The sequence below is a fragment of the Lichenostomus cassidix genome, chromosome 4A (assembly GCF_008360975.1).
Source record: "Lichenostomus cassidix isolate B80296 chromosome 4A, HeHo_3.0, whole genome shotgun sequence".
NCBI lineage: Eukaryota > Metazoa > Chordata > Aves > Passeriformes > Meliphagidae > Lichenostomus > Lichenostomus cassidix.
The window spans coordinates 15,621,422-15,645,291 of NC_139485.1; the positions used below are offsets into that span (position 1 = coordinate 15,621,422).

The 23,870-nt window shown below is 38.4% G+C and overlaps 1 protein-coding gene across 1 annotated transcript in view; it reads left to right on the top strand.

Moving 5' to 3' along the window:
• The window catches only part of KLHL4 (kelch like family member 4), a 36,842-nt gene extending 30,585 nt beyond the window's left edge, over positions 1-6,257 (top strand). The window contains exons 9-11 of the mRNA XM_085060707.1: positions 2,555-2,767; positions 3,784-3,955; positions 4,620-6,257. Coding sequence (XP_084916833.1) covers positions 2,555-2,767; positions 3,784-3,955; positions 4,620-4,679 — 445 coding nt within the window. The 3' untranslated portion in view covers positions 4,680-6,257. The remainder of the gene's footprint in view (positions 1-2,554; positions 2,768-3,783; positions 3,956-4,619) is intronic.
• The last annotated feature ends 17,613 nt before the right edge of the window (positions 6,258-23,870 follow it).

The window sequence follows — 23,870 nt, forward strand, 5'->3', positions numbered from 1 at the left end:
CACTCGCTTCCTTCCTTGGAAATGCAGGTTGTTGGGTTTGCTTTTCAGGCTGATGGGAGTTTGTGACCTCAAGGAAACAAAGGGAAAATGTGGTGCGCGGGAATAAGAGAGGAAATGTTTTCCTGTGCTGTGTGGTAAATGGATTTCAAACTTGCAGTCGAGTTTTAGATGTATTTCAGCCCTTTTAGGGTATAGCAATTTGAAAATGTTTTTACATGCGTATCAGGATACAGCTAGTTACCTAGAATACAGCTTATTGGGGTATAAAATCAGCTACTTAAAAAATATTCCAAGTTTATGTTTGTACTTTAAAATCACTGTGTCAAAACAGACTTAAAAGAACATGTGTAGAGACAACGTCTTTCCTCTGTCATAGAAATTCACAGCCAATTTTTAAAATGTTGAAGGTGTATGGTGTGTTTAATGGAAAGAAGACAAGTTTACTAATTAGGTATGGAATAAACAGCCTCCTGGATGTCTTACCCTGTCCCATTTAGTTCTGCCCTCCACCTATTGCTTAGATACACCGAAATTAGGTGTGAATGCATTTAAACTTTCTGCTAAGATGCTAAAGCCATTCAAGCCCCTTTACATGGGAGCAGACACCAGTGTGGATCTTACAAAAGCCTTTTGAAAAGCCTCAGGTTATGGAGAAGATGTTTTGAGCCAACAATTGTTTAAACCTGTGTTCCCAGGTTAAAAGCTCTTAGCAGTGACAGTTCAGGGGTTGGGAAATTTAATGTTAATTTGTAAATTCCAGAGAAAGAGAAGGGTAAAAAGCAGAAACAAAGATGTCAACAAAGGGATATTTGTAAATTCAAAGGTCCTTCCCATATAAGTCAGGGGTTTGCATTCACACAAGGCAGGATTCAAATAGTAGCTCACAAGTCCAAGAGAGGCAGAAGTGCCTCTCCAGGTCCCTGCCATACCTCAGAGGAAATGTTTTCAGCAGAAACTCCACCAGAGACTCCTGTTGGTGCCTTCCACAGTCACAACATGCAGGAAACCACTTTGTCAAAGAGGAAATCAGCCCAATCCTGACTGTGTTCTCAATCATTGCTGATACAAACTGTCTCCAGCCAGGCTTAAATCACGTCTGTTGGTCTGGTGATGTAATTTCTGGCATACCAGGAGATCAAATATCCATCACTCAGTGCTGCTGCTGGGGTCCAACCGAGCAGAATGCTTCTCCTTTTCCTGTTTCCCTAAGCCACGCCGTATTTTTTCCTGTTCAACCCCACCAAAAAGACTTTACACTTCTGTAGAGCAACACTTTTGGGCCAATGGAGGGTCCATTGAAAACATCAGTCAATAATGCTATATTTGGTCTTTTCCTTAGAGAATGGGGAACACCATCGTGTTTGTAGACACATTATGGAAAACAAAGCATCCCAACCAATCCCTTTGTATATACAGAGATTTCCTTTCCCTGTGAAAGCTGTGTAAATAAGCAGTCTGCATCCAATGCCACGACGTGAAAAGGAAATAAATCAAAGCCTCAAGTTTTGTATGGATCAGACAACAAACTGCACAACCAATCTCAGTTTTATCAAGTGGACAAACATTAAGAGAGGGAGAACTGGGAATTTTTTTATTATTCTAACAGTGATCAAGAATCTTCTAGTTAAAATATGCATCAAGCAGTCTAAAAGCTTTTTAAGTCACTGGAATAAAAGAGGCACTTCTAAAGGAAGATTCAGCTGACCTGGGCCAGGTGATTTACTCTGGGCAAGTCCAGGTATTCCCCAGGTCTATAATTAGCTGCACTAAGTAAATTCAATTTAGGGGCAGAAAACAACAACCAGGGCTTGAAAGGGAGAGGAAAAAACAGCACATTCAACATCTGAACACATCTTTTACTGCATTCTATCCTAGTCCAGCAGCATACAAGTTAGCTTGAGACCAGAGAGAAATTCAGGCTTCGTAAAATTCATTGACAAAAAGCCACAATGCCCAATTTTTTTACCATGGATTACCACAATTTATTCCTACAAGTTGTCCCAACATCAGCTGTTTAAATCTCCAGTTGTTTGCTAGGTGCCTTTGGGCTGAGCAGACTAGATGACACAACGTGGTACAGTCTGTCCAGCAGATTTTCTTAAATACAGACTGGGAGGAAAACATTTTAACTTACGTTTTATATATGTTTTGGATATCTATTCAAATAATTAAAATCCTTTAATGGCACAGGAAAAATTTTTAATGTGGTAAGATGTTGAACATTCTGTAAGCCTGTACCAGAAAATGCTACCATCTATTTCAGACATATGCAGCATCTTTCAATTAAACTCTTTTGCTCATATTTAGAGGACCTGACATGAATTTTTAAGCTTAATGTTCATATGTGGCTGCTGGAACATTAACACTGCAAATGAAGAGTATAACTTCATTTAACATGCAAAAACTTTAGAGCAAAGAAAGTTCCACAGCATAGCAAATAATGGGCATCATGACAATTAAAAGTTCTCTGAATGAAGTTAGCCAAATAAAATTAATGGTTAAATGGGCGACTGAAGTCTGAAACGGTTTTCCTGCTTGTGGGTTGTTCCTCCAGGCTGTACGCAGTCGGCGGACGAGACGGGAGCTCCTGCCTGAAATCCATGGAATGTTTTGATCCTCACACCAACAAGTGGAGTCTGTGTGCTCCCATGTCCAAGAGGAGAGGAGGTGTCGGTGTGGCAACATACAATGGGTTTTTATATGCCGTGGGAGGCCATGATGCTCCTGCTTCCAACCACTGCTCGCGCCTTTCCGACTGCGTCGAGAGGTGAGGAACTGGTTTGCCTTTTCATTTTTTTTTCTTATTTTTAAATTCCTGGAAAGAATTATAGAATAATTTCTCTTCACAATTGCAATACTGTGCTTGTAAGACATATTCTGCCTTTCTAAAGCAATGTTTTTAGCAGGAAAACTGATTTCCAGTACTTTTGTGGTAACAGAAAATTTCTCCCTTCTGCTTGAGCTACCCAAGAGCTACCCAAGAGTAAAAGTAACTGAAATAGTGAAACAAATTCAACATGTGATGTTTTTATTTGTCAAGTGCCAGAACACAAGCTTAGGCTACTTGTGCCATGTATTGTAGGAATTAAATACTTTTCAGTTGTTCTCACAATAATTTGGCTGATGTTGATAAAAATTGTAAAAATAAAAGAAATATCAAAAAGTCTTGTAATTTGGGGACAACAAAGGAAAACTGAGAGAGTGTTCAACCCCTCCTGTGAACAACAATGACCAAATTCTGTTCTCAGTGAGTTGGGATAAAGCAGGAGCTACCCTGGAATTTATACTGGGAGTTGACTGAGTAGATCAGAAATAAAACCAAAGTTGATGTAAGAAGCTGCCATGCATTTTGTGAGACAAACCTAGAGCTACTGAACAAGATGTTTAACTCCTTTCACAGTGAAATTTTCTGAAAACATTAGGTCTGACAAAAAAAGATAAAACCAAAAGCTTTCTGGAGGAAGAAACAAAGAATATATTGAAATTAACTTTGCTGAGTCAACCAGTGACCACATTATCATTCCCTCAGGTTCCATTTGTGTTTAAAATACATTGATGGCTTAATGTAATTGAAATGGAGAGACTGTAATCAAAAAGTGAAAACAGGAGCATTTTCCATGTGCTTGAAGGCCCCTCTAGTGGCTAAACCAAAAACTGAATCACATCACAACTCTGCTCCTTCCTGGTGTAAAACTGAACAGCAACACAGGAGAAAATAAGTAAAAATCAGAAATTTATATTTCCATAATGCATTTTTCTGAATTTTCTCATCACCCTTGCCAGGTATGATCCCAAAACAGATGCCTGGACGACGGTGGCCCCACTGAGCGTGCCTCGGGACGCGGTGGGCATTTGTCCCCTTGGGGACAGGCTGTACGCCGTGGGGGGCTACGATGGGCACTCCTACCTGGACACTGTGGAGTCCTACGATGCCCAGAACAACGAGTGGACAGAGGTAAGGGAGCAGCTGCCCCAGAAAGGAGAGCAGCTCCTCCTGCAGCTAGCGACAGTTCTGCCCAAGTGGCTGCGAGTTTATCGCTGGTTTTGTGGAAAATGACACATCAGTATGCAGCTAGACTGTTGGTGAGCTTGGATAAAAAATCTGTTGTGTCTCCTGGAAAATAACCATGTCAAGATTCTCAGACTGAGGGGTGGAGGTGAGCAAACCAGGTTGCACAAATGATTTGGGTTTAAAGTGCTCAAATTCAGCACTGTAAGGTCTGGTGTGTTTGTCAGCAATGCTCTCTTCTGGAGGCACCTTCAAACTTCCACATTTATTCCTATTCACCACTGAGACTGAGAGGAAATACCTGAACTGCCAAGATCCTTTAGCAGCTACACAGTCCATGGTTTGGAATATGGGATGTGAAGGACTTTTGAAAATGTTAAGGGAACAACACCAGGCTACAGCCTTGAAGCTCAGGGGCTGCTGAATTTAGCCAAAAAGCCCAAACTGTTTTTCTACCTTAGTTAAATCTAATTTTTCTTAGCATTACATCCGTTTGAGTAAACAAACTGCTTTCCTGTTAATCTGAGAGTAATTTTTTCTAGTCCTATCCACAGGAGACTACTAAAAATGTTTCCTCCTTTGTCTTTTTCCTTTTCCTTTTACTTTCTAGGAAGTTCCTGTCAACATTGGAAGGGCTGGAGCATGTGTTGTTGTGGTGAAGTTGCCCTGAGGACTATAAATTATGGTGAAACTGAACTGAGTGGAGTCTCAGCAGACAAGAACCATTTCCAGGAGCAGCACACACTGCACACACCTCAGCAGCTCTCCCTCGTGGACAATATTTATCTCTGAGCCGTCACACCATTCCAGCACAAGAGTGTCTTCCTGCACTGCAAAAATCAAAAAGCTTTGCATAAGTAAATAATTTATTATGCCTAATATGTAAAATCCAGGAAAATGGTTTAAAAGTTTAAATGGTTCAGGTTTGTTACAAAATTGTATTTGTTATTTATAAAATGCAGCAATGAGAGCTGTGTATAATATTTCAAAAACTTTTTTTCTTTCTATGTTGTCAGGAATGCTGAAGTTCATAAATAAAACTTTTATATTTTAAGTAAATGAAAATGATTATGAAACACCTCCAATTGCAAAAAAAATAAATATTTGCTCTTAAACAGAATATATTGCTCTCAACAGAATATTCTCTGCAGAAGCAACTTAATTTCTACATCCAGAAATTAAACTCCTAAATTAACTTTAAAAGCAAATCAGAGAAGCAGATAATTTGGTTGTTACCTCCCATCCAGCATTGCTAGAACTGTGGCAGAATATCCATTTTTAGCAGTATATTGGAATGAGTAATGCAAGCTGAGAAATAGTAGGGTTAAGGTACCTTTAAGCTGTTGTGTGACAGCAGAAGGAAAATTCTTTTGTCAAAACACAATGCAAATATAATTTGCAATCATTCTCAGTGCACAGAGATGTGATATTTTAATGCTGCTCTGTGTGTCAGGTTATTCATGGATTTCTCTTTGCCCACTAACCATCTGTCAGCGTGTGTTGAACTAATCTGACTATTCTCGGGATAATAACCACGCATTAAAATTTAAAACAATCACAGAATTACATTCCTCGAATATAACTTACAAAATGAAAATTTTTATATCATATTGATATGACAATCTTTGACCTCAGCTGAAGATTACCAGCTTTCTCTCATGTACAGTAGGAATATGGTAAGGAATAAACCACATCCACTGTGTAACTTTAGATACCATTTCTGTAAACATGTCTATGTTTTCTCTGGAATTAGGGGAATGCTAAGAATCAAGAACAAACAGGAAAAGAATCACTTGAAAACAGCACATGGTATTCCACATGCATGATATTTTCTTTTTGTGTGCCAATTTCTACTGTTTTGCTTTAATTTCATTTTTTAAAATAATTTCAAATGCTGAAAGTGTTATTCTAGAAAAAGAATGTATGTAAGATATTCTATGCTGTGAAGCACAATATTTGGTCAGTATCCACCTTAGTGCTCGTTAGACTGTTGTTTTGTCAGTATCAGAAAATTCAGGCCAGGGATGAAAATCTGTGTAGGCCAACCTTCCTGATAGAATACTGTGGTTTCAGATTTTAGCAATATGCTATTTTCAAAAGTTTATAGTATTAAGCCTATTGAATGCCTCTAAAGAAAAAAAAATCTCATAAGCATATTTATAAAAAGAACATTTTTAACTTTAAAAATCAATTATGTTTATATATAGCATGCTACATTCAAATAAACTTTACTTTCTCTGCTAAGAAAGTTTGGACTATTTTTCAACAACTTCGTGGTGTTTATTTTGCGTCCTTTCCAAACTAGAAAACACAGAAGCACCAATCTCATCTTTGTACTCTGAAACAAAAAAAAAGATGCACAAACTCCCCTAAAATCTGAGACAACATGAAGAGCCAAGCGAATGGGGACTGAACCCTCAACCAGCTGTGGATTCCAGAATTCACATCAGAAGGAAGTATTTTAATTTTAATTATTTCCCACCAAATCTATAATTTGAAGCAAACACAAGGAGCCAACCACAGACACAGTGACACCCTGGGGAGTGGGAGGAGGAGGAGGAGGTTTTTCCTCTCTCTCTCCCCTTTCCATCTCTAAAAACCTGTTTAAGGTTTAAGGTTTAACCTTTCCATCTCTAAAAACCTGGTTAAGTCTGTAGCACCTTAATCCAAACACACAGGACCTTTGAGAGCCACATGGCTTCCAAATCTCACAACTGCACAGATGACGCAGAATTTCCTCTCCTCAGCTTGCAAATTTTATTAAATTTTATTAAATGCTCTATCAGCAAACAAGACATGAAACACAGGGAAAACACTTAGATATAAATAATCCTTTTAAATATCTCTTGAAATGTACAGTGCCATTTCTGTAATTCAATAAAGGCTGAGAAGGAGCAGTAGAAGACTTTCTGCATTTGTTTACTGTTCTCTAAAGAAATTATGTCATAAGGTTTGCTTATGTAAAAAATAGCATGAGGCAGAAAAAATACATCATTCTTGTAGCTTGCAGAGAAACAGCTACATTGACCAGTTTAATAAATTCAATAAATTCTTCCTACCGTGAACCACAACCTCTGAGGCAGAATATGTGAATATTTACATGTGTGTATCATGAGATGGTCTAATTCCCATAGCAAGGCTGTAATAACAAGTACACTTTTAAAATTTTAAGGTGAAAGCTGCATCTTGTTATAGAAGCAACACAAAGATAAATACAGCTATGGGAAAAGGAACAGGATGGGAAGGGTATGGTGGTTTTAGTACTGAAGTTTAAGTTTGGGGTTTTTTTTTTGTTTGGTTTTTTTTTATATTTTGTGTTTTTTTTCTGTGTTATTTGTACAGCAGTGAAAAATCTTGTGAAAAGAAGCTAGCGTTCCACAAAAGGAAATTGGGCTCTTGAGAGGAAAGTGGAAGGAAACTGCAGAGAAGTTGGGAGTCCCTCCCATAACCTTAGCAGTGATACTTGTAGGAAAGCATTACTAGAGCTATTTACAGCTGCAGCAATAAAAATAAATTATTTTCCTGATAGAGTATAATTTTTAATTTCTTGCAGAACGCAGCTACCCTAAACCATTCTCAGCTGGTAAGTGTTGTATGTCCTCAAATTGTACAAACCAAGGGTTGAACAGCCTCCATTCAATGCTTTTAGGAACTTGGTAAGGATTTATTCCATCCATGCAGTGCCATGAGACCTTTTCCTTGACAGGGTCACACACTCTGTATTTTCCACATAGGATATCTCAGTGTGAATTTCCTTAGAGTTACTTGATGTTTGCCCATGACTTTTCCCTCAGGGCAGACATACTCTTAAACATTTCTTAATGATGATTCCTCTTCCTCAGCAAATTAGGTCAAATTTTTCTCATCCCCTAGTCCTTGAAAAGTCAGGTATTGAGCGCTGGGGTTCCTCCTGTTGCTGGAGTGAGACTCAGCTCAGCCCAGGCTCACTTTGCCATTCGGGCTCTGCTCAGAAGATGGTGCTGTGTGACAATTTTTAGAGAATTCTGACAGGATTTCAGCAGAGAACAGGGGCTGCTCCCAGATATTGGATGCAACTTTTCCAATATCCAGCAATTACCTCAATTCTCTGTAAACACTGAGCTGCAATTTGCTTTTACACGTGTTTCTCCCTCCCTGCCACCTTAAATTAATAGACAATTCAGTGATACTGCTGCCAGAATTTAGAAAGAGGTTATGAAGCACAACATTTAAAAAAAATACAGCTTATGAATTATTTCTTACAGAAAGTAGAGACCAGTTTACAACCAGCTTTATACTGTTTATAAGACAGCTCTAAATAAAAATAATAATTTTAAAAATGTCAGGGGAAGTGAAGTTCTAGAGTACTTGAAACTGACCCTTTCCTCTGCTATGCTTTAATCAAAGGGGTAACTATTCCTCATTGACTTCTGTCAACCCAAGGTGAGTCTGAGCTGAGAGACTTTTGACTATAGAGAAGTTAAAACACCACAAATATACTAAGAATATTATGCACCACCCATGAATCTTATGATTTTTATGTACCACCACTATTATATGGCAAAGTTTTTATTTTTTCAGGACACCTACCCCCCAGCCAAAGACATTTCTGCAATAATTACATCAGTGAGGCAAAAGAAACTCCAGAAGAAATCCTCTTTATTTCTGTGACACAAGCAGCAGGGACAGAGAGAGAAAAATCCAAACAGACTCATCTCCTCAGCTTCCCAAACTGCTCAGTGTCCAGCTTTTAAAAGGCAGAGCTAATATTTGGATTTAACTATTTACACAACAATTCCCAGTGGCTTTCCCTGCCTCCCTCTCCTCACTAAACAGGAGCTTTCTTCCAAAAAGCTTGGAAACATCGTTTCCCTGGAGGCTCCTCTGTGCATACCTGTGCTCTGTGTTCTCACAGATTTTCCAAAACAAACATTCTGCCCTCGAATTCCCCAAACCTCCACATGCCAGAGGCTTTCCTGCCTTTGAGTTCCTCCTGCTGGAGCTCAGGGTTTATATGGAAAGTCATGCGTGAGAAAATAATGCCAGTTGTCAAGAATCCAGCCCAAGTGGGAACTGCTTTAATTGCCAGCATTCAAATGTAAGTTAATCTTTCTTAAAATAAAGATAAAATCAGCACTTCTCCATGAAAAAAAAAAAAAAAGCTATGTACAGCAACTGAACAACTGATGATAATTGAAAAACCCCATTCTGCCCAAGGCTTTCCTGATAAGAATTGATTATCAAAGACCTCATTAGTTTCTTTCACTCTCCACTGTTTGTGCTGAACAATGGTAAATAAAAAGTCTTGTGATGATTGTGTCTTTACAACCTACAGTACTGCACGATGCTCAGAAAAACATGTGCTTGTCGGATTCAGTTGGGGAAAACAGTGTGCCATATAAGGGAAAATTCATTTTAATCACACTCAGTAATCAGATTCCTTTGTGGGAAAAGGGGCCTGCAGCTGCTCGATGGAATCAAACTCGCTGCAAGAATAAAGAAAAATCACCATGGCGTGTTCTTCCCGAGCAGCACTGTACACACTTCATTAGCAATATCCTGGAAAACTGAGAGATTGGAGAGAAGAGGTCAGGGGCTGAAAGAGACACTACAGGGTAGGAGAAAAAAAAACAACCAAAAAGTAACTCCTCTGAGGAGCCTGTCAAACTTAATTTGATCCATAAAATACAATAAAATACAATATAAAAATCTGATTTGATTCTTTACTACACGAAGTAAAAAGGACCATGAAACAAAGCAGGAGCAGGGAAGCTCTAAGTGTATACAGAAGTATTTGTTAAAGACTTTTTTCCTGGTTTCTTCCTTCCATTTGGAAACTGATTTGATAATTCTCATTATCTTGAAATGTTTGTAGTAACAAAATTTATTTCTATAGCTTATTTTCTTATTATTTAAAATTCAGAGCTGCATATTTTATTCTCAAATTCTCGTTTGAGAACAGACATTTGTAAGAGTTTAAACACAGAACTTTGCAGAATTGTACTAGGATATTGATTGATAATTGCAAGCAACAAGCTGTTGATTTGAGCAGGCAAATAACTTGTTTATCAGCTAAAAACACTTTTTTATAACTTCTGTGTTGAGTCAGGACTTAAAGGGTCACTGCAAGAATCTAACAAGATCTGCAAATTAAAATATAACTTCTGTGCAGTGAATTAAAAGTCTCTTTTCTCCAGTGTTAAAAGTTCATCTGCTCTTCTCTTAAATAAACTGAGTTCAAGCTGTACAATTCATGGAGGAATAAATCTCTATCATTTACATCAGAGCATGCCTCACCCTTATGATAAACAGATTTTATTTTCTATGTTTCATGACCTATGAGAAGTCTAGATGTGCTTCATGAAACAATAACTTATTTTTAAAAGAAAGCAGAAATGTATTCTAATGTGGTCACATGGCTGCAGTGTAAAATAAGGAATATTGTTATGATTTATTTCTCGGTTTTTCAGAACACAACCTTTAGCTCATAGAGAGAGCTAAAGGAGCTCTGCAGGCAGGTGGAGGTCAATCTCTTCTCCCAAGCAGCAAGTGAGAGGAAAAGAGGAACAGAAAATCAAACTCAATCTCCCACTGTGAAGAACCAAGCAGGATCAAACAAGAACAAACAGGCAAACAATTTTTTTTGAGGAGGATCAAAGACAAAAATAGGATATTTTATATACTATCTGTAAAACTCCCTCCACCTTGGAGCTCCTGCAGGTTCTCTCTGCCCAGTGGAATGCACAGCACTCTCCAGTTTCAGCACAGACATCTTTTATTTTTAGTCTCCCCCAGGTGATATCTCAGAAAGTCACCCAGTCTAGCCAGTATATCTGTAATGGCACTCCAAGCTATTTTTACAAAGCAAATCAATTTTTATATATGGTATTGAGTTACAATAGCACTGATTTAATTTTTACTTGGAAAAAAAATACCACAAACAGCAGACTGTTTGGCTGGTAGCTGAAAGGACGAGAGGGGAAAAACTGCATTTCAACCCCAGAGAAATGAATGTTTGGACTGGATAGGAAATTCAAAATAGGGCTGAAGCAGCATTTTCAATCAAAGAAACAAAGATACACCATATCTCTGACTCCATATCCATTACTTTTATGGTATTTTTAAAGTTTAAAAGCTTGTTATGTGTCTCAATAGTAACAGATTTAACAGAAAATTATATTACTGGAAAAAAAATAGATGCACACAGCTCTTACAAAAGGGAAGAACTGACTGTGTGTGGTAATTTTGCAGGGGAATCCTATTTCTTTGGGGGATGGAAGAGGTGACCATTTACTCCAAAAAATAACACTAACATTAAAACTCAACGTGCTAATTAGGATACTGAAATGCATAACATTTTAAAGAAAAAGCAGGTTTTTTACTGCATACTAATTTATTTGGACTGACAGTAACTAGATAATGATGATGTAACAGATTCTATTCAAACCATCATCAACTCTTTCAGGTTTAAAAAATGAAATTAATTTTCAGCTGCCTGCCAATAGGAAAAGTATTGCTGTGACATAAGCAAAGTATTTATTTATTTTAATATATGTTCAGGGCTGGAAAGGCAACTGGACCTCATCAGCATTTCATTTTGGAAAGAGAAAAGAATAAATATTAGTTCCACAAGACAGCAGGAAGTGCAGGACTTCTAAACCACCAAATTTTAAGGCAATTCTTTAGTTTACTTCATCACCACCACACTCCTGCATCGTGTAATACAAGCAAACACTTTTTGTGGTCTTACAGAAAACAGGAAGGACAAAAGGAGATGTTTTCATGACTTCTGAATAAGGAGGGGAAACAACACCATGAATCAGAAGGGGAATGAGCCATGCTGGAGTTCTGCACTATTTACCAACAAGCGAGGGGAAGGTTTTGCACCATTTAATAAATGTGCAATTTTTAAAGCCCAAACCAATAAATTGTTTCCAGCACAAGCCTGGGTTATAGACACCTTTAGAAGAAATTCTTCCATTAAATGACTTTATCAATCAAGATACCAGTCATCTGGGGAAAGCAAATACATCATTGGTCTTGTTGTAAAATTCTTCTGCAAGGTGAAATTTGGAGCAAGTCCAGTGGGTAACTCTCAGTTACCATTTCCCCATCCTCTGTGCTGGGATTACTCCTTTTGCACACAACAACAATATCACAACAGCTTTAAATAAAACCTATAATTCATTCTTTACACCATTCAATTTAGGTTTTCAAGTTTGTCTTCACAAGGAAATGCAAACATTTTTCTGCAATGCCATAAAGGTTTTAGCACGTGTAGCCTTGAAGGGAGGTTACTGAAGCATCCCACATGTGATTTGTATCAGTTCTTTCTCTTTATGCCTATTGCACAGGAAAATAATTGCAGCTTAATAGACTTCTTATGAATAGTGTAATTTATAGAGTGTATAACTTTTAATGCAGACCGAGGTTGCTTTAAAAGGGAAGGTAAATTAAACATTTTAAAGAGTAAAGATTGTAAGCAAATGGAAGCATAATTCAAAGCTGGAGAAGAATTATGCTACTTGTTGGGAACTGAAAAGCACTAATTTGCATTTCTGCAATCATTAATAGAGGTTATGAGGTGTCAATTATGTTCCACGTGTGACCTTTTTAGTTTCTAGGTAATGTACCTCAATTAATTGTCTGTGGCATCATAAAGCACCTTTTTCACTGCACCATGGCTGTGAAAAGCAATAAAATTCTGCCTCTGCAGCTGAAGGATGAAATGCACAACTGACCTTAGCACTCAGCAGTAGCTCACTGATGCTAATGCAGACCTTCTATTGGCATAAATTACAATGCAGCCACAATCTAATGCTTCCCCAGCTCAGGGTGGATTCCTGTGAAGTCACAGAAATGCTTGGAAATTTCAGTTTCTCAGTTGAACTCCACACTGAGAATTCAGCTGAACAAAACTCAATCAACTGCTTGAAATTTTGGTGTAGAAATTGCTATGAAAGGCAGAACTGTGCTCCAGTTCAACTATTCCTCTCTTAGGAATAGAAATGAACCAGAAATCCTGATATTGACAGGCTTTCTGAAGAACATTGATGAACAAAATCAGATGAGTATTGTGCAATATTTTCTGCCCAACAACTTCATGCTGTAAATACAATAAGCAAATGTAATCCCTGAACTAAAATCTATCAGCAACTCGTGCAGTATTTTGGAAACATTCAGATGAAGAAGCAGTCATATAATTCTTAATTTATTTTTTTTTTAATCCCAGTAACCATAAATTAAACGTCTTGAAGCAAGAAAATTAATATGATTTTCAGCTTTCAAAGTAATTCACTTGTAAAATCATACAGGAGGAAGAAGACAAAGAAACTAGGCTCTGGTCATTAAACTGTAAGGTAATTCAGTAATCTTTTATTTTTTAAAGATATTTTTAGGAACCCTAAATCACTGTTGCATCACCATTTTAAGAAGAACATGGTGAAAAAATTAATGTAAAAAAATGTTTTAACCTTCCTCCCTCTGCTCCCCAACAATGTAACTGAAAATCTACAGAACTGAAAATCTAACCAACAAACAGAAAGCAAATGAAATTGAACAGAATATTTCATCTTCCTCAGCTTTCTAAATCTTCAAATAAATGTCATATGTAAATACATTTTCCACCCTGACAATGCCAAGGTGTAAAAATCCTCTTGGGCTCATGCAAATGTTTCTTTGCTGCTTACAAAGACTTCATGAATCAATGGTGAGATATCTATTGAAGTTCATATTTATTGCCAAGACTGCTTTTCAAAGCCCACCTGTCAGTAGCAATTTTGTTTTCATTAATTATTGACCCACATGTCTCCGCACAGAGACAGACACAGCAGAGAATTCATCTCAAGTTCATAATAACAGGACTGCTCAGTAATTTCATGAAGTATATACATAATAGAGATACAAAGATGGCATTATTGGAACTTTTAAAAGAATAAAGATGTACTGAGCTGAAGTGCAAACATAATTTCAGGAATGCTTCAAGCAGTTCTATGAAAACCAGCACATAATAATCACATTTTGACCAGTGTGCACTCAGATCAAAACAGACTTCCCCAAAACACCTTCCTTTTATTTTGTCCTGACTCTTTGACATAAGAAATCAAACAGTTAAAAATGGAGATGATTTCAGGTTTAAAATACCCCAACTGTCTGCTATTAGAAGCTCTGAAATGTATTTAGGTGCTTTGTCAATGCTGTCCTTGACTCCTCAGCCCATGCAGTCTGTGTGAAACCAGAACATGCTCATTAGATGTGAGTTTATTCTCATGTGCACTCATTTGATGGCTCTGAAGAAATGCAGAACATGTGAAAGTCAGAATTTTGGCTTTCCTTCCCACAGAACGGTGTTCTGTCTGCTGCACTATAAATAGGGAGTTCTGTTTAAGAATGTACCTCAAGCACTCAGAACTGGTAGGTGGTTACCAAACCATAGCTGTAAGTGGAATGAAAGGGCCTTAAGACTTTGCCTGTTAAAATAAGATTTAACAGACACACAAAATTGTGTTTCATTTACTCAAAAACTTCCTGGCATTTCCATGCACTCATTTTCCCTTGCTGGTTCTCTGTTATAGCAAAACCTCTCTCTCTCAGTGGTAAATTTTTCTTTATGAAACAAATAAAATTAAGATTTTTCATTGAGTTGCTTTATGAAACAGAAGGTTTCCATGTGTGTCCTGTAATAAATTATATGGCTGAAACTCAATTATGTCAACTCTCATGGAGAAAAGCAAGCAGCTGTTTTTGAGGAGGAAGCTTTTGGATTTCGTGAACTCAGTGCTGCTCACTTTGAAAAGCCCCAACAACTTCCAAACTAACTTTTCTTCCAAACCACTGCATGAGACATTGGAAAAGTTCCATTTTTAAAAGATAGCCAGCACAGGAACAGTAAATGATGTGTAAAATTGAGTACAAGATCTTCACTTTTTCTCCATATTTACTGTTGCCAAGTATTCTCAGAATTGCACAGGGTTGACAGAGGATTCAGGAGGTTTCCATCCATCTGTGGCTTATTTTCATTAAACACTGTAATTTTATGTCAAAGGAATTTATGTTCTGTTCTGACATGCATTATACTCTATGTCTTAGACATAATAAAGGAGTTCCTGATCACCAGAGTTTGAGAGAGATTAATTCATTCCTCTTATCTTATTCAGGATGTGCTCTGTGATTAGTCCATAATCATTCCTGAAGCTTTTCTTTTGGGGAATGGTGATTGTGGGATAACCATGAATCCTGGACTCCTGGTGATTAAATGGAAAAATTTATATTAATATTGAAAATTAAACCTTTGACTGCTTCTAATTTCAACAGTTCTGAAGGATTTACTGGATTATAATATCTCAAGTGAAAATACATACAAAGAAATTATGGTTTGGTGAACTGACACTTCATAGAAACATATAAAGACATATATGCATAAATGTACTTAGGAGACAACTGAAAAAGTGTTCTGCAGCACAATTTAACTTTTTAACTTTCTATGAGTTATTATAAACCTATAAAAACTTTAAATTCATAATAAAAGTTTACCTGAAAATGTAATAATAATCTGGGATATCAAATTTTTTCAGAATTGGGGAATATCTAGATAATTTTCTGGGGAGAAGGACAATATTATTTGGCTAATTACTCCCCAACTCTTTCACTGATTAATCCTGCTGAAGTAGTTTTATGAACTTAACACATTGTTATATTCTATTGTGCACCTTGTTAATGGGAAATAAAGAACAGAAGTGGACTCAAACCACATTTTTTAGTGTTTAGTACCTGCAAGTCACTCACATGTGCTCAACACTTGCTGCACTTTCAGACACAACAAAATCAAGTTTTTACCAGGTGAAATACATTCATATGCTGGGTAATCTTTTTTGGATTTCCCTTACGTTTAAAATGATATGACAGATAGCTTATTACAGTACTGCTTTATTCTTCTTAAAAGTTTCATTCCAAATGTTTAAGCGATCAGAATTGGCAAACAGGGATATTCTCAGCATTTAAATGTTTTCTATTTATTTTTCATAAAAATGTTTAAGACTTCCCTAAATAAATAAAAAAAACCCCCAACAACAACAACAAAAACCCCAAAAATAAAAACAAGAAACCCCAAAAAAAGTATGAAAACTAGAAATCCGAGAGGAGATTTAAGTTTAACCTGCAGTGAGGTGAGTGCAAATAAATTGAGATGTGAAAGCAGCCCCAGAGAGCTTTCCAGCCTAGTCTGCTAAAGCATTTTATCTGCTCTCACATTGCTTCATTAGTGCTAGACCCCGTTTTAAATAAATCTACACCTTCAATCCTGAAACTTGTCAGGTGATGCAGATAAGAGTGAATTATTCCAGCACTTGGTTCTTACAGAGGGGAAATCCTTCAAGCTCTAGGAATGCCCAACAGCTTTCTAGAGTTTCTCTGGCTACATGCTGGGAGCTTCTCTGAGGGTTCTTAGGATTCTGTGCTTTCCCTCTGTCTAGAGTTTCCCCAGGAGAAAAAATGCAGTTTGAAAGATAAAATACAAATCTTCATGGAATGTTTCTTTATATTTATAGTACACTTCTGATCATGCTCTTCACATTTTTAGAAATTCATTAGCAGTGTTTCAAGGTCGTTTGCACAACTTGGTAAATCATTTCATGCCAGTGGCAGCCAATGAAAGAAAACAAAAGAGGCATAAAAAACAGCTGTTGGAAAAAAAAAAATAGAAAGTATTGGCTACTTTTAGCTGCAAGAATTATTCTGAATTTTAATCAGGAGAGCCCTGAGTATTTTCCTAGGGATTCCTTGGACTGGGGCCAAGGAGCTATGGACACAAAGCCAGCAGGATGGTCACTGGGCAGCCCTGCAGCAAGGCAAGGTTTGAGAATCTCCATCAGCTTTTAAACCTCATATTTCAGTGGAAATTCAGAAGCATTTCAGTGCTTCTAAGTGCAAATTCCAGTCACCTCTGCTGCCATTCCAAACCATCCAACTAATCATTGGATGAAAGACTTCATTCTTCAGATCTGATGCTTTTAACGGGAAGGCTTTGCAATCTGATCCTACTTAATCAACTGCATACTTAGAGCTTTAATTGTGTGAATACCACTAATTTCATTCCAGAATTACTAGTGAACAATTATCATCTCCTTGGCTGTCACTTCTATGCAAATCACTCACACATCCCGATCAACTTTACACTGCAGTTTCCTGCTAAGGGTCATTAATGCCATTTCCATGTAATCTGTGATCTCTCTGCTATTACTGTAGCCATAATGAATGCTTAAATTCACAGTAATGGAGCAAATTTCTTTTTTTCAATATATTCTGATGACTTTTTCAGAAAAAAAAAAAAAATCCTTGGATTTAGCCTAGTTTTTCAAAAGACTCCAGAGCCTTCTATAATCAGTATTGAATTTTCTTAGAAAGTTAAGAAACAAGACATTATTTTCAAGTCATGAATCAGGGCTTTTTTTCCACAGAAACCACTGTAAGCAGGGCTGGCAGCTTTGTGCCTGTGCAAGTGTTGTATCATAATCCACACCAGTAGATCAATGAGCTGTTGGACAGAACCACTCAAACTCCCCTCCCTTCCCATTATCCTGCTTTCTGGTCTTCCGAGCACAAATTACCCATCAACCTCGCTGACCCACTGCAGAGTCAGAGCTGTAAGGAGCACCTGTCAGAGTGATGCATGGCCAGCCCAGAGCAGTGACAAATGGCAGGCAAGAGCACTTATCACAAGGAATAACAATTTAGCTACAAGTCTGGCTCAGCAGCAGCCTGCCTTGATTTCCCACCGTGGCGTCTCAGAGCTGCTGCTGGACAGGACATTATCATGCCAAATCTTCATGATCCACCACAGGACAAATTGCCAGCGAGGTGTGTGACTGCAGGAATATCCTCCAGCTCCTTAAAGAGCTGACACCAGATTATTTTCTCCCTCAGGTAAAAGCCTGGAAAAGACAGCGTGGAGGAAACAAGACCCCTTCTGTTATCAGATCAACTTTTAGAGTTGAATTCACAGCCTGACAGCCCTAAGGGTGCACTCTGCAGCCCTCAGTATGTTCTGTCTGTGAAAATATAGAGCTTATTTAAAAGCATGTACGCTTCCAAATTGCAATTAGTCACACGTGAAATCTCCAGAGACGCAATGTTTGGCTCAGATTTTATCCTTATCTACTGTTTCTAGGCTAGAGGGACAAAACAGATTTTCCTGCTTGACATTTAGTTTTGGTGTTAGCAGAGCTAAGCAAGGAAAAAAGGATAGACAGGAAATTAATTGGCTGCATCCATTACCATGAGGAACTGGAGTTATCACTGCAGAAAGTGTTCTGGGGAGTGTGGCACAGGGAGAATGAGCTGCTTGTGGACTCCTGTCACCCCAGAAATTGCCAGGGCACAGCCAGGGGAGGGTGGCACAGTGAGAATGGGCTCTGTGCTGCTGTCACCTCAGAAATTGCCAGGGCACAGCCAGGGGACAGAGCCATGGGAGGCAGAGGAGCCACTCAGGCACTCATTTGGGGTTATAACTGCAGGGAAATTAAAGTCTGTAATAAAGTCTTCCATTTCCATTAATGAATGACTGGCTCAGGTTCACAGGGGTCTGCTGAAGTGAGAATGGTCCTGCCTGTGGTGACAATTTGAGCCACTCTGAGCTCAGTGAGGCTGTGCAGTGCTCCTCATCCTCCCCTCTGACAGGAACTGGTTACTGCAAACTCCAGCCCAGGGCTCAGACTGGGGGCATTCAGGAATGTCACAGCCTGCAGGACAGATGTCAAGGCTGAGCACACAAACAGCACCCAGGGCTTGTGCTGGGGAAAAGCATCCTTTGATCATGTTGGAGTCATGAAAAGGTAGAGCAGGAGGGGCATTTCTGCCACAATTCCTGCCTCACTCTGGCTAACATTTTCAAGTGACAATCTGCTTTGCTGGTAGAGATTTTCCAGAAGGCTGATTACCTGCTTCTGCTTCTCCTTCTGGAAAAGTTTTGTCTCTAGGAGAGGGAGGAAAAGGAAAGACAGGAACAGCCAGAGCTGAGGGAGGCTCCACAGGTCACCAGTCAAAGGGATGAAGTGACATCACATCACAAGCTCTTCCATTTGCTTGGTGTGTGCATGTAAACTTCAGGGTTTACAGAAATACCTCCCTACATCACCAGAATCACCTAATTCCCTCCCCAGTCATGTAGAACTCGGCGCTGTATCATCCCATTTCTCACAAGCAGGGAGTGAAATCACTTGCCAAGACCTCAAACGCATAGTAACGGATTGTAAATCCTGCAGGAATTTATCTGAAGGCTTGACGTTTTGAGATCTATGTTTTGGCATTTCTCTGTTTCGGCTTATTGAAAAAGCAGAAGGTGAGGGTAAAACAGATTATTAACACCAGAACTCAGTTCTTTACATGTGGCACATGCAATACATGAATTCATGCCAAAGAATAATAATCCTCTGAATTACAAACTAAGCAAGAGCCACGGGAACCTTCAATGCACACTCAAGAAATTAATTAAAACCTAACATTTCCACCAAAGTTTCTGGCAACAGGTGACTCTCACCAGCTCCCAAACTGCACTCAGAAAGAGGAGTTGCTGAAGTTTTTCAAAAGCATCTGCCTAATTAAGAAGCAATTTTTACCACTCTATCCAATTTTCATTTTTAAGCCAATGCAAAATGGCATTTTAAAATTTTATTCCTCAAGCTCAGGTCAAGAACAGACCTCTGTGTGAAAACCTTATGGAGTCTGCTGGAGAGTTAGATGAACACTTTGAGCTGGTGACCAGTAGATGGTGGCATAAGCTAAAATACCGAAATATTTGATAAAAAGATTACAACAGTGATAAAGTGACAGCTTTTGTTTTTACTGAGACTTCAGATCTTTGATGTGATACCAGGATTCTTTCTGCTTTGTTCTTACTGCAATTGCTGTCTTTGTTCAATTCATTTAAAGCTGGAGAGAAAGGTGTGTTTTATTGTCTTCAATCAAATATTAATTTTCATGTCCTTTGGTCTAATATTTACACTGCAATTCTACTGAATCAAAACACCTTCACTTTCAGGCCTCCCAATTCATTTTTTTTATGTATTTATAACATTTAATGCAGGAATAATAATTTAAAAAGAGCAATAACTCTGTTAACTTGGTTCACCCAGAGTTAAGCATTAGAAGAATGGGGAAGCATCAGCTTTGCCTTGGCACAGCCAGAGGAGCAACAGCAACACCAACAGGACTTTTCTGCAGGTATTTGCTCCACAGTGTTGCACACTGCAGTTCATAAATCATTCCTTTCCAGCATCAAGGAACAGTGAGAGAAACAAAAGCAATTTACTGTTCCTTATTCCTTAGCAATTGGGAAGGAATTCATATATTTGGTGGGAGTGGAGCAGCAGCACTGCTCTGTCACCAGCCAGCCCAGAATTAGGTGAAGAGCACACAGCTTTTCCTAATATTAAGGAAAAAGTGGCTCTTGGATGAAATAAGTGCTGCCTAGGTGGATCAAGGTGAGCTGTAAGTGGAGATAAAAAGAGTGTTCAGAGCTCAGCTCTGTTTGCCAGAGGATCTGTCAGAGCTGCAGCAGGATCTGATGCCTGCAGGGCACCTCTGCTCTCTCCTCTTCCTGGAGGCCAACAGGAGCAAACCCATCCATTGGCTCTGTCACTCTGAGCAAAAACTCTGCTCATGTAAAGAACTCTGCAGCAAAACAGACCCTGAACAAAACTGAGCAGACCCTGGAACACCTGGCACTGGCAGCAAGGCTCTGTGCAGCCACACCAGTGCTTCTCAAACTGTATTTAGTTCCGAGATTTCTCAAAAAGCAACATCTCTGAAGTTTCAAACTGCCCCAGATTTTCCTTGCACAGGATTACCTACAACAATTAGTCACAATGATGGAAGGATAAAGTTTTACTGCCAGACTTCCAGCCTGGAGTTCGTGTATTGAATGACATTGAACAAAAGGAGTGTGTTCAACTCCCTGTGGTGTGGAGTTCTTCCTCAGCAATCCAGGAGGGAAAATGACTCATTGAGTTATTTAAAGTGAGACCTAACACAGCCCTGGCAAGTTTCTGATGGAATACTTGTGTGTTGACAGGGAACCAGACAAGGTTATTATCAGTAATCATCTTTTTCCATCCCTAAAGTTTCAGCACCTACTTTTTTTTGCAGATATTCACTTTGTATAACTTTAGGGAATGACATTGCCTCACAGGAAGTTACTGCATGATGGAAGAATTAAATTATTTCATAGATTTTTATTTTCAAATGATTGAAAAATATTTTTAAAAATTATTTTAAAATAATATTTTTTCAAATTATTTTAAAAATAGAGATGGAATAAGTTATTAAAAGCTGTTCTTATGGGAGTTCAGTGCTATTTGAGTTTTGTGCCACTCACAGTGAAACTTTACTCAAAGTGAAACAATGTGGATATTTGGTAGGTGTAAGACCTTCTCAGGTAAGTCCCAAACCCCTGAAGTTATCAAAAACAATTCAAAAGTGAAATGCTACTTGTCAGTCTCTTCTTCAGTTTTAAAGGTCTGTAGTTGGATATATCTCTTCTTGTCCTGAAATCAGGATATTTTGCCCAGTTGTACTTTGATATAGAGAGCCTTGCTACTTTTCTCTTTAAACAAATAGATTCCTATCTCCAGTGAATGACCAATCTAATACTTTTTTTTTGACATTTAATATTTCTTCAAGTTGAAAAAAACACCATCTTTGTCTTTGCTGATGCTGCAGCTGTTAAACTCTGCCCTTACACTGAACTTTGCCAGGGATGCTGTTTCCCCACAGGCACTGAGTGATGCCCTTTCTCCCAGGTCAGTGTGTGTCCTGTGTGTCACCAAAAGTGACAAAATCTGTCCACTTTACTGAAATGCTGATTGTTTATTATAATTTATTATCATGTTTTGCCACAAGGGCTACAGCAGAGTGAAAGGTGGGCTGCAATTCCCTAAATATTCCAAAGACTCCTGCTGGGTGCTGCAGTTTTCTCTCTCTTTTCCCTTTTGTTAGCCATGGGATAATCACAACCTCCACTCTCCACCATCAGCTCAAGTGGTTCGACACAGTTCCTGCTCAGAGAATGCACAATTCATTTTAAATGGAAATATTTCCATTTGGCTACTTGAGAGTGAAAAAAACCATTTCTAATCTTTTGGAGCTGCCTGCTGGAAAGGATTACAGCAATTGCTAATGTAGAGGCAGAGAGGAACACGAGGTGATAAGAGAGGGAAATGAGGTAGCATGAAGGTGGTTCCCCTCGGTTACCCAGTGAGCTCTTTGTGATACTCAATTGAATTTCTGCTATATATATAAAAATATAAAATAATGCAGCCACTTTATAGGGAGAGTGCTGTGTTCAAATCAACATGTAAATTTGAAACCACTAAAGCTTCCCTGACCCTTGTGATTGTTGTGTCAGCAGGTGAAAAGCTGTCACCATGTGAAAAGTGACGAACCTGCAGCTGCAGGATGGGAACTTTTGCAATGCTGTCAGATTTTCCAGGCTCACCTGCCACCTCCTTCACTCAGGAATCTTGTGCATTCCAGTGCTGACAGTAAATTTGGTGTACTCATTGTGAAATGTTAGAGATCTATCAAAATTAATGCAGCTATGGGCTGGGTGTGAGCTGTTTTTCAGTTGTTGTCTAACTCCAAATCTCATCCGGATCCTGTATTGAAAACGTGGATGTGGAAAAGAAATGGAGCAATGATTCAAAGTTCTATATATTCACAGAGAGTAAATCACATTACCAATGGAAAAAAAATCCACAATCTAATCAAGGAAAACCACAAAACAGGTGCTTAGTGCATATAAATAAACAAAATTCAGAGAAACCAATCACTATTTCTGATCTGCAGTACAATTTCATTTTCATTATTTAACCCCCCTTAGACAGCTGTACACCCACAAGTATTTCTGGTATTTAGCTATTTTTCCTTAGGCTTTTTTATTACCTTTATTTTTTAAAATTTGAATATTAACACAATTTAACTGCTACATCTTTCAGTTCTGCACGTGGTACCAAAGTAAACGGATTGAAGACGGAAGCTCTTTTAGCTGCTGTCAGTCATTAACATCAGTTAATTTGCTTTTATAGTACCTTTCTCATTAGACTCTTTTTGCAACTCCCATTCAAGTCACAGAATCCAGCTAATAGTGCTCATCAAAAGGTGCCAGGCTGCACTTTGTATTACAGGTATCTTTTAAAATAACTCTAATCTCATGTAAATCTAAATTCCGGTTGATTATAAGCCCTTCACAAAGATAAATTATTGCAAACCAGTCTTCTGCCGATGAAAATGATTGCAAAGCTGATTTTATGCATGCTACGCATTCTACTGCTAACTCTGAGGGTCTAGAAGAAAATAACTTGTTCCCTTCTATTAAAATATAATTGAAAACATACGGCATTCTTTCCCAGCTAATTTCCATCGAGCAGCTAATGAAAGTGCTGCAGTGAAACTGGGCTTCACTTGGAAGCAATATAAGAAAAGTAATGCCAGCGCAGCATGGGTCTAATTACTCAATTTTTAGACTAATTCTGGGGGCCTTTTAGTAAATGCCTGATTTAATAGTTCTACCGTGCTTTGGTTAATATATGACCCAGATGAAAAAGAACAATTGTTTTTAAGCATTATCACAAAGACTCCCTCCAGAAATGCATCCACCCTATCGTTCTGAGATGCTTTTCAGCTCCAGCTCTCTCTTTTCTGAAGCATCTACAGGCTGGTTGTGGTATAATAGGTGAGAACTTTTACAAAGAAGCTGGGAAAATATTGAGGGAACTACATGGGACTCTGAGAGTTCAGGCATAAGTGATTCCTGAGATTTCCCTGAGCCCCTACACTTGCTAACTACACAACCCCTCCATTTCCACTTTTGGTGCCAGAAAATGAAGTATCA